The sequence below is a fragment of the Octopus bimaculoides genome, chromosome 24 (genome assembly GCF_046866305.1).
Source record: "Octopus bimaculoides isolate indiv1 chromosome 24, ASM4686630v1, whole genome shotgun sequence".
NCBI classification, from domain to species: Eukaryota; Metazoa; Mollusca; class Cephalopoda; order Octopoda; family Octopodidae; genus Octopus; species Octopus bimaculoides.
In genome coordinates, this window is record NC_142951.1 from 27,052,719 (window position 1) to 27,069,577 (window position 16,859).

Sequence of the window (16,859 nt, forward strand, 5' to 3'; positions counted from 1 at the left end):
ATTACAGGCACAACAGAAACAGGAAGAAAGAGTGAGAGAAAGTTGTGGTGAAAGAGTACAGCAGGGTTCGCCACCATCCCCTGCCGGAGCCTCGTGGAGCTTTTAGGTGTTTTCGCTCAATAAACACTCCCAATGCCCGGTCTGGGAATCGAAACCGCGATCTTATGACCGCGAGTCCGCTGCCCTAACCACTGGGCCATTGCGCCTCCACTTCTAGAGGAACACACACACACACACACACGAAAGTGCTCCAACTCTTTTAAACGTCACATGCGGAAGACAGCAAGAGGTCATGACATTAGCGGAAGTGACATTTAAGAGCAGCAAATGGCGGTTGATTTGAAATCTCGGGAAGTCTGAAACATTTGCTTATTGTTTTTTTTTACTTTGAATGTCATAAAACGGAAAAAAAAAGAAGAAAACACGATCCATCCAGGTAGAGTATTGCTTTGAATTTTTAATTTTTTTCCAAGTTTTTAAAGTTCTTTTTTATAGCCATTCATACATAACTTAAATATGTCTAGGTGTGTGTGTATGTTTATATATATATCTCATACACAATTGTAAAATTTGATGTGTCTAGTTATGTGTGTGTTTAAAAACAAATGCAAATAATTAAAACAGCAGAAGAAATATTAATTCTTGAAGAAGAAGAACAGTCGAGGTATAACATTTGTTCTGTTATTTGAAATATATGTATTTACCGTATTGGCGTGCGGGTGTTAATCTGAAAAAAATTACCGTATTTACTACCACCCACCCGGCCTTGTTATTTCTCTTTTGTTTTTTAAAATGCATATTTTTAGAATAGTATTTTGCAGAAACACGTTTTCGAGAGTGTAGATTACAATTATTGATTTAAAAAATTTGGTAAATTTTCAGATTAACACCCGCACGATTTTTCACTACGGTGTTAGGGTGGGAATTCCGTCCCTAACCCTAAAACCCTAACCTTAACCCTAAAACACTAACCCTAATCCTAACACCCTAGTGAAAATCGTGCGGGTGTTAATCTGAAAATTTACCAAAAATTCTGGGAAAAATCGAAGATTTACCGATCATTCTCATGCTTTCTCGTCCCGTCTTTGTTACTACCCATTACTTTGGCATCCTCGCCTCTATTTTGTTTTTTTTAAAAATAATTTATACGTTTGAAACAAACATTACGTAATCTACACTGCAAAATGTGATTTAAAAACATGCGGGGTTAATGATAAACCCTTTCAAAAGAAAAAAACTAAAATTAAGATTATCAACATGATAACGTATCTCTGCAATATCTCCATTTTGTCAGAAATATGTACAGAAAAAATGTGGTTAGGACTCCAACCTGTAGTGATGCAAAAATGTATTGAAATAATAAGATGCATATGTTCTCCGGGTCTAATGCAGTTCGCACCTGTCCTTGAAAAATGAATTTTTTGGAAAACATTTATTCTGATTCCTACGTTTTAGATGTCAGAGATTACGAATATGCCCCCCCCCCCCCCAACAAAAATGTTTGTTAATGTATAGAAGTACTTCGGCACGAAAAAAAAATCGACCTTTATTTTTCTGGAAATTTTTTTAGCGGATTCCTGTTTTCGAAGACGGAGATTCTGAATATGCCAAAAACCATTTTTTCAAAATTTTCAATTACCCCACTCTCCACCCCAAATTTTTAAATTTTGGCTTTTCCGGGGTTTTTTTTTTTTTTTTTTTTTTTTTCCAATCTACGTGGAAAAATATGGAGATTAAGAATATGGCAAAATAGAAAATAATTAATTTCAAATTTTTTATGAAGAAACTCCAAAATTGATTCATACACCCCTCGCCACCCCATCCGGCCTTCTAAAAGTGAAAATGAACGGCTTGCAAATATGAAAGGTTACTAAATGTGTGAGAGCTGTCCTAATGTGAACATAAATGAGAGTCCAACCATTCTTCTTGGTAGCAGTTAAGAATATGAAGACTGTGAAAGCCCCTTGTCCATCAGGAATTATTTCTAAAGTGCATAAAATATGTGACATATTAGGATACGGCCTAATTTTGGGGGTGGGGTGAGGAATTTCGAAAAATTCGCCGATGTCCACTTCAATTCGTCTTAACTTTCAAGAAAATGGATATTTTTTTAATGAAATTCTCTACAAATATGAACTTTTTTAATTTAACCCCCCTATCTCTTCCATCCGTCCAATTAAAATTTTTTATTTTGTTTGCTTTAAAGAGATTGTAGCGAATTGACGAACATATTGCAAATAGAAATTAAATAGACAAAAACATTAAAGTAAAAGGAATTTACGTTTTACTTGTGTTTGCCTTAAATAATCGTAAATAATAATTTAATGTAAATTAAATATACACCAGTTTATGAGAAACAATGTTTAATAGTAATCTATAACTACAGGGTGTCCACAAAGTCTGGGTACATGGAGTAAACAAAATCGTAACATAAACAATTAAATATAAGAAATAATAATGTCTTAAAATATGTATTAATCCTTATGTACCCAGACTTTGTGGACACCCTGTATAAAAGTTTTGTGTGTGTGTGCGCGCATATGTTCCTTATGCATTCCAAAACCGAGTTGCCGATTTTGACGTATGGGGTATCAAAAGATTCAGTACTATTTCTTTATAATCGTAACGTATACCTTTTGAAAGGTATTTATATAAAATTTCATTGAAAAAACCCCTTTTTCCTAAAAGTTATGAGGGAAAATCTCGGATCTTGTCAATTTTCTGAAATCCTCTCTCCACCCCATTGGAAAAGATTTTCCCCACAAATTTCTTTATAATCATAATGTATGCCGTTTGAAAAGTATTTCTATAAAATTTCATTGAAAAACCCCATTTTCCTAAAAGTTACGAGGGGAAAAACTCAGATCTTGTGAATTTTCCGACATCCTCTCCCCACCCTCCCATTGCTTTGCACAAATTTTTTTTCATATTCGTTTCCTACACATTTTTTTTCATATTCGTTTCCTACACATTTTTTTACACCTGTTGCACTATTTTTTTCTCAAACAAAATGATTTGTGAGAAAATCCTTCATCACCATCATCATTGTTTAACGTCCGCTTTCCATGCTAGCATGGGTTGGACGATTTGAGTGAGGACTGGTGAAACCAGATGGCTGCACCAGGCTCCAATCTAATCTGGCAGAGTTTCTAGATGCCCTTCTTAACGCTAACCACTCCGAGAGTGTAGTGGGTGCTTTTACGTGCCACCAGCACGAGGGCCAGTCACATGGTACTGGCAACACCACGCTCAAGAAGGTATATATATATATATATATATATATATATATATATATATATCTTGTTTATGCTGGGCACCACCTTGAAGGGTTTTAGTAAAAAAACTAATTGATCTCAGGACTTATTTTTTCAAGCCTAGTATTTTTTCTATTGGTCTCTTCTGCTGAACTGTTAAGTTACAGGGATGTAAACAAACCGATGCTGGTTGTTAAGTGATGGTAGGGGACAAACACACAAATATACATATATGATGGGCTTCTTTCAGTTTCTGTCTGCCAAATCCACTCAATGCTTTGGCCAGCCTGAGGCTATAGAAGAATACACTTGCCCAAGGTGCCATGTAGTTGGGAAGCAAACTTCTTACACAATGGGCTTCCAAAAAATTTCCATCTACCAAATTCACTCAGATGGCATTGGTTTAGTTGGGGCTATAGTAGGGGACACTTGGCCTGAGGTGCTGCATAGTAGGACTGAACCTGAAACCACATGGTTGTAAAGCAAGCTTTTTCACCACACACATGGGTTATGATGAAAATATTTTGTTTACTGCTAACATAATCCATTAAAATAATGATGTTTAACATTACAAATCAGAGAGACCCGGGCTGTGCCTACTGAAGACACGCATAAGCTTGAAAGAAATGAAGCCAGTATGCTCTGCTGGATGGGTGATGTCACTGTGCATATATCATCATCATCATCATCGTTTAACGTCCGCTTTCCATGCTAGCATGGGTTGGACGATTTGACTGAAGACTGGTGCAACCAGATGGCTACACCAGGCTCCAATCTAATTTGGCAGAGTTTCTACAGCTGGATGCCCTTCCTAACGCCAACCACTCAGAGAGTGTAGTGGGTGCTTTTACATGTCACCCGCACGAAAACGGCCACGCTCGAAATGGTGTCTTTTATGTGCCACCCGCACAAGAGCCAGTCCAGGGGCACTGGCAACGATCTCGCTCGAAAACCCTACAAGGCCAGTCAGGCGGTACTGGCAAGAGTCACGCTCAGGATGGTACATCTTACGTGCCACCCGCACATATATGACAGAGTATAAGTGATTGAAGAGAAATACTGGGTATATGAGGCATCAGAAGTGGTAGACCCAGGAAGACGTGGGGCAGATTGGTCAGAAAGGATCTTCAGCTGTTGGGCCTCACAGAAGAGATGACAAGAGACTAAGACTTCTGGTGCTTTGCTGTGCTTGAGAGGATATGTCAAGCTAGGTGAAATCATGATTGTCCTTGCAGTACAGGTGTTTCCTCTGCATCCCTCTTCAGATGAGAAGATCCTTATCTTGTGAGCTCGTGGGTGCTGGTGCCATGTAAGAAGTGCCTGTACTGGTAGCACGTAAAAGTGTCCATATCGATACTGTATAAAAGCACCCAGTACGCTCTGTAAAGTGGTTGACATTAGGAAGGGCATCCAGCTGTAGAAGCCATACCAAAATAGACACGCAACCCAGGCAATCTTCAGCTGGCCAGCTCCTGTCAAACCATCCAACCCATGCCAGCATAGAAAACGAACATTAAATGATGAGGGTACTCCAAAATTCTAGTGGACAAAGTTTGGATTTCCATGTCCATACTACAGTGCAGTTTAAATTTTTGGCATCCTTTTAATTGTATCATGTTATTTGTGAACCTTATGACATTCAAAAACTCTACACCTTACTGTCTCTTCTTAATTTTTCTCATTTGCCAGTTTACTTGTGGAAGTATTTTCAACTAAGATATCAGCCTGCTGCCAGCTACCTCCATAATGGATGTTCCTGAGGATAAATTGGAACAGCGCCGTGCCATCAAGATGGTAACGGCAGCTGACAAATATCTCCAGAAGCATGAATATCTGAATGCTTTGAATCTTTACAAGGAATCTGTGGACATTTTGCCTGATCCTGATATCATTTATAAAATTAGGAAACTACGAGTGAGTTTTGTGTCTCTGTAACCTTGAAAGCGTCATGTGTGTGTGTGTGTGTGTGTATAGTCATTGTTGCCTTAGATTAACCATGGAGCCATTGTACATGTACCATGATTATGCCATGATGAACATTGAACCCCTCATTGTGTTGTTATGTCACACTAAGCATGGAAGCATCGTCATTCTTATGTCACTGTAATCATCGAACAACCATGTGGTGTCATTGTGACTAATCATCGAACAACCATGTGGTGTCATTGTGACTAATCATTGAACAACCATGTGGTGTCATTGTGACTAATCATTGAACAACCATGTGGTGTCATTGTCACTGTAATCATTAAACAACCATGTGGTGTCATTGTCACTGTAATCATTGAACAACCATGTGGTGTCATTGTCACTGTAATCATTGAACAACCATGTGGTATCATTGTCACTAATCATCGAACAACCATGTGGTGTCATTGTCACTGTAATCATCGAACAACCATGTGTCATTGTCACTGTAATCATCGAACAACCATGTGGTGTCATTGTGACTAATCATTGAACAACCATGTGGTGTCATTGTCACTGTAATCATTGAACAACCATGTGGTGTCATTGTCACTGTAATCATTGAACAACCAAGTGGTGTCATTGTCACTGTAATCATTGAACAACCATGTGGTGTCATTGTTACTGTAATCATTGAACAACCATGTGGTGTCATTGTCACTGTAATCATCGAACAACCATGTGGTGTCATTGTGACTAATCATCGAACAACCATGTGGTGTCATTGTGACTAATCATCGAACAACCATGTGGTGTCATTGTCACTGTAATCATCAAACAACCATGTGCTCTGGTTCTGTAGTACAAATGTCTTCTTTTCAAAAGTTTTGAATTAAAATCTTCCACCAAACCTTAATCACAATTTATGTTCCTAACACTAGTTAAATGATAACTAAGTCATTTTACTAAATTCTTTGTTATATTTAAAATTAATTGCAAGAAACAGAGCATCTCAACAGAAGTACGGTAACAAAAGGGTTAATGTTACCATGATATTTTTAACCCTCTTGATACCAATTCAGCTGAAACCAGCTCTGGTTCTGTAGTACAAATGTCTTGTTTTCATAAGTTTTGAACTAAAATCTTCCACCAAACCTTAGTCACAATTTATGTTCCTAACACTTGCTTAAATGATAACTAAGTTATTTTACTAAATTCTTTGTTATGTTTAACCCTTTTGATGCCAACCCACACGAAACTGCCTCTGGCTCTGTAGTACAAATGTCTTGTTTCCATAAATCTTGAATTAAAATCTTCTACCAAATCTTAATCACAATTTAAGTTCCTCACACTAGATTAATGATAGCTAAGTTATTTTTCTAAATTCTTTGTTGTATTTAAAATTAATTGAAAGAAACACAGAGCATCACAAAATAAATACAGTAATGAAAGGGTTAATGTGACAGTCACCTGAAAGTAATAATACTACTGTTGGTTAGACCTAGGAAGCTGCACCGCTTCCTGTCGGCCTTGACACATTTCCTATGTCCTTATGTTTACAAGAGGGAGACAAGCACCTCCACCCAGCTAAGCCTGCAACCAGAGACCTGTTACTGAGTCTTTTCCGACAGGAAGTGGTGCAGCTTCCTAGGTCTAACCAACAGTAGTAGTATTCCCTTCAGGGGACTGTCACATTAAGTTGACAGCATACAACTACTTCAAGTAAAATGTTTTGTTTTCATATTTTGAGATTTATATCATGACCTCCTGCTTATCATCATCAGGGTTATGGAGTCGGAGTTGGAAACAATTAAGGGGGTAGCTGGAGTGGGAGTCTGTATAGTTTTACCGACTCCTACTCACAATGTCTTTATTCTTTGATATAAACCAGTTATAACATATAGGCCTACTCAAAGTACAAGTGTATGCATATGTTTTATGAGATATGCAGACTACAGTCACTTGATTACCTCCGCCAAGGAAGGAAGATATATTTTCATCGGCGTTAGTTTGTCTGTCTGTGTGCAAAATAACTCAAAAAGTTGTGAACAGTATTTGATGAAATTTGCAAGAAAAGTTGGTAATGACACAAGGAAAAGATGATGAAATTTTGGTAGTGATCCGGGAATTTTTATGGATTCTAGAAGGAATTTTCATTTGTTATATTTACCTTACATGAAGTATTACAATGTTACGTTCTTTGGTTATCTCCCTTGAAAACACGTTTATTGTTTCCACGTAACCTATGGTGGCGTTGCTGTTTCCAAAGTTTATTTTCGTTTCTCTATTAGTAATTTTACCCACGTACCTATCTTAAAATGAGCTTGGTGGAGGTCTGCGCTCTCTGAGTACTTTTCTAGTTCATATTATTTTGAATTAACTATACATTATTTTTGTAGCTTGGAGATTTAGATGAAGTAACTGTTAATTTTTAGAATGATATTGTAGGATTGGTGTGAGAGGCTAGATCTGGCTGATTTGAACATATGACCAGTTTAAATGCTATGCCTTCCATGCTGGCATGGGTTGAACCTTGAGGTTTGAAATCTCTGACCTGCCTGAAATTTTACTCCTTGCATCTTTCATTCTTCTAGAAATTTCAATGCATTTTCTTATTTGTGTTTTTGTTCTTTTAATTATTTAATTTTTCTTCCTTGCAGAAATACATGAAACGGAAAGGTTACGACTTAGGGGAAAACAAAGAGAACATCGATTCCTGTGAACCAGCTGCTAATGAAATTGAGAACTCTGATGAGAACTTAATTAAAAAAGTTAAGTCACCTGACATTTTGAAAGAACAAAGTGATTTCTATTGTTCTTCAAATAGTCAGAATCCACCTTCCAATTCCCATCAAATGTCTGCTAAAAGTCCTCTATTGGACACTGACAAACAAATTGTAAAGAAACAGAATGATAAAAGTCCCCTCACTCAAAGTATGGAACAGTTGTCGCTATGCAGTAAACAGCCGGTACCAGTTAAAGCTGAAGATGAGGTCAGAGTCCCTCTCGGAGATGAAACCAACAAAGCCTCTCTGGCTGACGAAGTCAAAAGGCCTCCCAAAAAGGCTGTTGTTGAATATGATGGCCCAATACGTGACTTCAAGGACCTTCGCAAATATCTTTATCCTCATCAGAAAGAAGGCATGAAATGGTTGGCTCGGTTGTACTCAGATGGCAAAGGTGGCATTCTTGGAGATGATATGGGGTTAGCAAAGAGTTCTTTCTTGTTTTATTTATTTATTTATTTATTCTTGTGTAATTGTGAGCATGGAATTCCAGTGTTTTTGCTGAGTTAATTAGTCAGACAGTATTCATGAAGGAGAGGCATAGAACCTCCCCGTCATTTAGCAAGACATCTTACACTGCTTGCCTCTCAGCTTAACTGATACTATATAAGCCAACATTTTTATTTTACAGATGACTGGATTAATGGTTTACCATTTCCATCATTGGTCTAAGGCCATGCTGGGGCATTGCCTTTATAAATAGTTGATAATACAAGACAATAAGAAAGCCTGTGTGTGGTTACTCTAAAAACAACATTGATAATATAGTCTAGGGCAGTGGTTCCCAAACTATGAGCCGCGACCCATCAGTGGGTCGCAAAAAGTTATAAAATTACGCATTAGCTTTGATTAACTGCTGTCTATCGAGATTCAGCAATGGTTGAGATTAAAAGCAAATTTCGAAATAAACTGCAGCTCTCGAATTCTTTATGGCTGAAACTATCACGCATTGAACCTGATGTTAATTCTATTATTGAGCGTAGCAAAAAACCGGGCTCATCCTTCTCACAGGCCTCAATGAAAATGTAATCTGAAAAAAATTTGTTTCTTTCATTAATGTTTTTACCCAGTAGAGTTAAGTGGGTCGCCATAAACTGGTGTCATAAATAGTGGGTTGCGTCCTAAAAAGTTTGGGAACCACTGGTATAGGTTACATTTTGTTTTTAAATGAAGAAGGGATGGTCATGGCTGAAAAGTCTTTGGTCATGGATCAGGTCAATCAGGGCTAACAAACTATTGGGCTGTTGTTTAATTACAACAACAGCAGTATAGTTATTATTATTATTATCTCTGCCTTAGCGAAGGCGGAGGTATTGTTTTCAGTTGTGTTTGTTTGTCCATGGACAATATGTCTCAAGAACCGCTGGATGGATTCGGATGAAACTTTCAGGGATGTTTGGCCTCGTAACTGGCGTGAACTGATTCGATTTTGGGATCAATCTGGTATCTGACAAAAATTCTGGATTATTTTAACTGTTTTTTTACTTGATTTTTGAGAATGGTTGGGTTCATTTTTAATATTCTTGTTTGTGGGAGCAGTTGAGTTTATTTCAAATATTCTCAATTTAAAAATCACCTCTGGCTAATTGTTGAGAGGACGCTGGTGTTGCCTTGGTAGAGGTTTGTACTCTCTGAGTACTCTTATTATTAAAGCAGTGAGTTGGCAGAATTGTTAGAATTGTTTCTGCTGAGGTCGACTTTGCCTTTCATCCTTTTGGGGTTGATATGGAAAGCGGACGTTAAATGATGATGATGATTGGATATGGACACGGGCTCCATGACAGTTACACTCGTTTACAACCATCATGTGAAGTTATGGTAACACTCACATATACATACATATACTCAATATGCAGTGACAGAATCAACAAGAATACTGTATAGCAGCCTGGACAATCTATTTTGTTTTCTTGTTATTTAATCCCAGATCATTAATGATTAAGACAACCTATTAACAGAACTGTTCTATCCAGGACCATCCTGTCTTCTTTTCTTTCTTTTTTTTTCTTATTTAATCTTAGCTCATTAATGATTAAGACAACCTATTAACAGAACTGTTCTATCCAGGACCATCCTGTTTTCTTCTCTTTTTTTTCTTATTTAATCTTAGCTCATTAATGATTAAGACAACCTATTAACACAATTGTTCCAGCCAGGATTATCCTGTTTTCTTTTTATTTCAAACAATATATCTAACAATGTATAGCATGTATTTTGAAATACATGCATATACTCTATATGCAGTGACAGAATCAACAAGAATACTGTATAGCAACCTGGACAATCTATTTTGTTTTCTTGTTATTTAATCCCAGATCATTAATGATTAAGACAACCTATTAACAGAACTGTTCTATCCAGGACCATCCTGTTTTCTTTTCTTTTTTTTCCTTATTTAATCTTAGCTCATTAATGATTAAGACAACCTATTAACACAATTGTTGCATCTAGGACCGTCCTGTTTTCTTTTTATTTCAAACAATATATCTAACAATGTGTCTCATGTGTCATACATCATTTTAAAGACAAGTAGCATGTATTTTGAAATAGATATAATTCTTCTAAAGCTCTTTTGCTGATCTTGGATGGAGTTAAATAGTTAATCAAAGTACTAAATTTTTTTTCTTTCTTTCCATACATTATATTTAAAAATAATTCCCACATATTTGTTGTGTTTTGGATGACGCTTGTTTTAAACTTAATCTACCATTTTTTTTTTCTGTTGGAATACATTTTTTTTGTAATTAATTTATCAACCCCAAAAGGATGAAAGGCAAAGTTGACCTCAGCGGAATTTGAACTCCAAATGTTACAGCAGATGAAATACCGCTAAGCATTTTGCCCAGTGTGCTAACGATTCTGCCAGCTCACCACCTTAATAATAATAATAATAATATGATAATAATGATGATGATGATTATTACATAAAATAGAGAAATTGGTTATAATGTTGATATGTGTTGTGCCTTTCATTTCAGTCTTGGTAAAACTCTTCTGATGATTGGTTACCTTGCCAAAATGTTTGAGGTTGGAGAAGTTGAAACAGCTCTTGTTGTAGTACCGAGTTCTTTGATATTGCCTTGGCATCAGGAAATTGATAAATGGTAAGTAGGGCTGCCTTAATCTCTCTCTCTCTTTCTCTCTCATGCTAATGATCAAGAAATTTGTTTTGCAATCATTAAGTCCCGGATTCATTCCCACTGTGTGGCATCTTGGGCCAATGTCGGTTCCTACAGTCTCAGGCCGACCCATATGTGGTGAGTGAAATTGGGTTGCCATGCTGATTCCACCTGAAGATTTCAATTACAGTACACTTACTAATACAGTGAACTTAGTTCAGTTGATTGAACTCTCCTTTACTCTTTTACTTGTTTCAGTCATTTGACTGCGGCCATGCTGGAGCACCACCTTTAGTCGAGCAAATCGACCCTAGTACTTATTCTATCGGTCTCTTTTTGCCAAACCGCTAAGTTACAGGGCTGTAAACACACCAGCATCGGTTGTCAAGCAATGTTGGGCGGGGGGACAAACACAGACACACAAACACACATACATATATATAAATACACATATGTATGACGGGCTTCTTTCAGTTTCCGTCTACCAAATCCACTCACAAGGCTTTGGTCGGCCCGAGGCTATATATATGTGTGTGTATGTTTGTGTGTCTGTGTTTGTTCCCCCAACATCGCTTGACAACCGATGCTGGTGTGTTTACGTCCCCGTAACTTAGCGCTTCGGCAAAAAGATACCAATAGAATAAGTACTAGGCTTCCAAAGAATAAGTCCTGGGGTCGATTTGCTCGACTAAAGGCGGTGCTCCAGCATGGCCGCAGTCAAATGACTGAAATAAGTAAAAGAGTAAAGAGTATAGTGAATCTAGATCCAAATTATGCAGTGTGTCTCACATTTTAGGACGATCAACAAGATTTTACTGCTATTTTTATCATGTTGAATGATCGTGTAGTTATTTCTCTTTCTGATGATTGATTCTGCTATTATGATATTCTGCTATTCTTGTGTTCTTTCAGGGCTCCAGGATTGAATTACGATTCATTCCATGACAAGGGAAAATCTGGCAGAAAGAAAACCCTTCAATTCATCCAGAGAAGAGGAGGTGTTCTTCTTGTGACTTACGGTTTATTAGCGAACAACTACGAGGATCTTTCAACTGACCGAACTGGTCAGGAGTTTGTTTGGGTAACACAACATTCACACCTTCTTCTAGTGTGGTTTCTGGTTCATTCCCACTGTGCAGTACCTTCGGCAGATGTCTTGTACTATAGCTTTGTGAATGGATTTGGTAGAACGAAACTGAAAGAATCCCATCCTATATATATGTGTGTGTGTGTGAAGGCACATAGCTTAGTGGTTAGGGTGTTGCACTCACAATTGCAGGATCATGGGTTTGATTCCCAGACCAGGTATTATGTTCTTTAACAAGACACTCCATTTCACATTGCTCTGTGATCATTTCATCATCTGACATGTGGCACACTGTGCACATGCACAAGTAATGTCTATTTCATGGGGGGAGTGAGCTTATGTATACACAAATATTTGATCAGTATAAACAAATCATCTGTGTGGTTGTTCGGCAAGAAATTGCCGAACCCTCATACATTGTCTAACAATGGGAGAGTCCATGATATATATATATATATATATATATATATGTATATATATATATATATGATGATATCTCCACAATGTGTTGATGAGATAAACATGTAATCGCTGCCAAAATAGCCAGAGATTTCTCCCCAAAGGTCTAAAGTAGACTCCTTATGGATCGATTTTTGATATTGATATATATATACTAGCTGACATACCTGGTAATTCTCAGGAAAGCAGGGCTTATCCCTTGGTTCCGTTCTCAAAATTGTTTCGCTAATCCAATAACAACAATACAAAGTATGTAACCCGTAAAACGGTTTTTGTGCATTTATTGAGAATACCGAACTGTCTTACACAGGATCTTGTTTTTAGGATTTCCCAATAAGTTGTTGTTGGCACTCCATCGCTTACGACATCGAGGGTTCCAGTTGATCCGATCGACGGAACAGCCTGCTCGTGAAATTAACGTGCAAGTGGCTGAGCACTCCACAGACACGTGTACCCTTAACGTAGTTCTCGGGGATATTCAGCGTGACACAGTGTGACAAGGCTGACCCTTTGAATTACAGGCACAACAGAAACAGGAAGTAAGAGTGAGAGAAAGTCGTGGTGGAAGAGTACAGCAGGGTTCGCCACCATCCCCTGCCAGAGCCTCGTGGAGCTTTAGGTGATTTCGCTCAATAAACACACAACGCCCGGTCTGGGAATGGAAACTGCGATCCTATGACCGCAAGTCCGCTGCCTTAACCACTGGGCCATTGCGCCTCCACACCACAATAAGTTATAAATACCCAAATTGAGAAGTCAGTTATGTAATAACATGAAATTGATTACCTAATAGTAAGAATTCAAATAAAATAGCCCTGAAAAGGACTTTAATACGCTCCCAGAGTATATAGAACTCAAAAGGTAATAGTAATACGGTATGTATACTAAAATCGTGAAGCCTGATATGTACTGCCTAATCAGATATGAGATAATAACTCTGACTTAGCCTTTCATCCTTTCAGGGGTCGATTAAATAAGTACCAGTTACACACTGGGGGTCGATATAATCGACTTAATCCGTTTGTCTGTCCTTGTTTGTCCGCTCTGTGTGTAGCCCCTTGTGGGCAGTAAAGAAATAAGAAGACACTTAGCCAAGGTGCCACGCAGTGGGACTGAACCTGGAACCATGTGGTTGGGAAGCAAGCTTCTTACCACACAGCCACACTTGAATGTGTATTAACAATGTGTTTTTTTTTTTTTTTTTTTTGTGACAGGACTATATGATACTGGACGAAGGTCATAAAATTAAGAATCCCACCAAGACACAGAAAGCGGCCCACCATATTCCGTCTCGTAATAGAATTATTATGACTGGAACCCCTATCCAGAACAACCTGGTTGTAAGTTTTCCTTCTTTTTGGTTTTTCTGAGGCAAGGGCAGACAAATGTGTTAAGCCTGTTTAAACGAGTGTGAGTGCTGTGTGGAAGAGAAAAGACTTGAATTATTAATTACACAGACGACTTGGAATAATCAGGGAGGAGCAGACCCCGAGTATGATTTGATGGCTGTACATGAGACATTGATAGCATATTGGAAGTCTGGATCTGTGTTTGTGTGTGTGTGTATGCAATGGGCCAGTGGTTAGAGCAGCGGACTTGCGGTCATAGGATCGCGGTTTTGATTCCCAGACCGGGCGTTGTGAGTGTTTATTGAGCGAAAACACCTAAAAGCTCCACGAGGCTCCGGCAGGGGATGGTGGCAAACCCTGCTGTACTCTTTCACCACAACTTTCTCTCACTCTTACTTTCTGTTGTGCCTGTAATTCAAAGAGTCAGCCTTGTCACACTGTGTCACGCTGAATATCCCCCGAGAACTACGTTAAGGGTACAGGTGTCTGTGGAGTGCTCAGCCACTTGCACGTTAATTTCACGAGCAGGCTGTTCCGTTGATCGGATCAACTGGAACCCTCGACGTCGTAAGCGACGGAGTGCCAACAACAACAGTACACACACACACACACACACACACACACACACACACACACACACACACACACACACACACACACACACACACACACATACATATATACACATATGGTCAATATATGTCTATATATACAGTGTGGTCGATGCCAGTGCTACTTGACTGGCCCCCCATGCTGGTGGCACATAAAAAGCACCCACTACACTCTCAGTGTAGTTGCCGTTAAGAAGAGCATCCATCTGTAGAAACCTTGCTAGATCAGATGGAACCTGGTGCAGCCTCCTGGCTTACCAGTCCTCAGTCAAACTGTCCAACCCATGCCAGCCTGGAAGGTGGACATTAAGCGATGATTATGATGATGTATGTGTGTGCTTTTGATATATATATATTTTTGAGCGTGGCCGTTGCCAGTACCGCCTGACTGGCCTTCGGGCCGGTGGCACGTAAAAGCACCCACTACACTCTTGGAGTGGTTGGCGTTAGGAAGGGCATCCAGCTGTAGAAACTCTGCCAAATCAGATTGGAGTCTGGTGTAGCCATCTGGTTCACCAGTCTTCAGTCAAATCGTCCAACCCATGCTAGCATGGAAAGTGGACGTTAAATGATGATGATGATGATGATAGATATATATATAAATATGGAGCCTGGTGTTGCCATCCGGTTTCACCAGTCCTCAGTCAAATCGTCCAACCCATGCTAGCATGGAAAGCGGACGTTAAACGATGATGATGATGATGATGATGATGATATATATATATATATATACACAGAGAGAGAGGGGGGGAGAATGTTTATATGTGAAATACTTAACTCTGTTTATAGGTGCATTTATACATACCTCAAACTGTACATCTGTGCACCATAGCATGCAGATTAACACACCTTGATAGGTATAATTTTAATCTCGACATATATATCTATACAACTTGGCCTTCTCTACACTCCTTTATGTACAGATCTACACATTTAGCCTCTATTATATCTGCAAAACAACATTTCTACACACCTCAACATTGATATATATATTCATGAAATAATAATTAATGTATGCTGTATACTCTTATTTCTATGTTGTTTTTTTCCCCCTTCTTCTCTTTAAGGAACTTTGGTCTTTGTTTAATTTTGTTCATCACGGTACATTGCTGGGAACTCAGAAAACTTTTAAAATGAAGTACGAAAACCCCATTACTCGGGTAAGGTTTATTTTGCTTCCTGCTAGTTTGGTTTGAGTGGATTTGGTAGACAGAAACTGAAAGTAGTGTGTTGTATACACATATACAATCCAGCCTTGTGAGAAGATTTCATCCACAGGAACTGAAAGGAGACTGTCATATATATATGTGTGTGTGTGTGTGTCTTTTTTTTGTGCCTGTGTTTGTCAGCCACCACTGCTTGACAACCAGTGTTGGTGTGTTTACGTTCCTGTAACTTATCAGTTTGGCAAAAGGAACTGACAGAATAAGCACCAGGTTATTAAAAAAAAACAAAAAAGTACTGGGATCGATTCCTTCGACTAAAAATTCTTCAAAGTAGTGCTCCAGCATGACTGCAATCTCATGATTGAAACAAGTAAAAAATAAAAGATATTCGTAGTAGTTTCACAACCGTGCCACAATGGGAACCATATTAATATCAGATCTTAAAATGGCATGCAAGCAAGTATTATTTTAACAATCAACATGTGTGTCTGTTTTTTTTTTTTATGCTGTGTTTTTCCTGCCCTCACCATTGGTATTTGACAAGCTGTGTTGGTTTTGTATTCTTTTATTGGTTTCCGTCCGTTGGAGGCGCAATGGCCCAGTGGTTAGGGCAGCGGACTTGCGATCAAAGGATCGCGGTTTCTATTCCCAGATTGGGCGTTGTGAGTGTTTATTGAGCGAAAACACCTAAAAGCTCCACGAGGCTCCGGCAGGGGATGGTAGCGAACCCTGCTGTACTCTTTCACCACAATTTTCTCTCACTCTTACTTTCTGTTGTGCCTGTAATTCAAAAAGGGCCAGCCTTGTCACGCTGAATATCCCTGAGAATTAAGTTAAGGGTACACGTGTCTGTGGAGTGCTCAGCCACTTGCACGTTAATTTCACGAGCAGGCTGTTCCATTGGTTGGATCAACTGGAACCCTCGACGTCGTAAGCGACGGAATGCCAACAACATTGGTTTCCATCATTTGACTGCAGCCATGCTGGAGCACTGCTTTTAGTTGAACAAATCAACCCCATGACTTTTTCTTTGTAAGCCTAGTACTTATTCTATCACTAATTTTGCTGAATCGCTAAGTTATGGGGATGTAAACACAGCAACATTGGTTGTCAAGCGATG

The 16,859-nt window shown here is 38.6% G+C and overlaps 1 protein-coding gene across 3 annotated transcripts in view; it reads left to right on the forward strand.

The window, feature by feature from the left end:
- The first annotated feature begins 309 nt into the window (after window positions 1-309).
- LOC106878836 (uncharacterized) overlaps window positions 310-16,859 on the forward strand; it is a 38,381-nt gene continuing 21,831 nt past the window's right edge. The window contains exons 1-7 of one of the 3 annotated variants that reach the window (XM_089340976.1): window positions 310-436; window positions 4,944-5,168; window positions 7,823-8,367; window positions 10,927-11,052; window positions 11,980-12,148; window positions 13,828-13,953; window positions 15,641-15,733. In XM_089340976.1, the coding sequence (XP_089197102.1) occupies window positions 5,001-5,168; window positions 7,823-8,367; window positions 10,927-11,052; window positions 11,980-12,148; window positions 13,828-13,953; window positions 15,641-15,733 (1,227 nt within the window). In that variant the 5' untranslated portion in view covers window positions 310-436; window positions 4,944-5,000. Of the gene's footprint in view, window positions 437-505; window positions 665-4,943; window positions 5,169-7,822; window positions 8,368-10,926; window positions 11,053-11,979; window positions 12,149-13,827; window positions 13,954-15,640; window positions 15,734-16,859 lie in introns of those variants that run through there. The other 2 variants (XM_089340977.1, XM_089340978.1) reach the window with 2 other exon arrangements.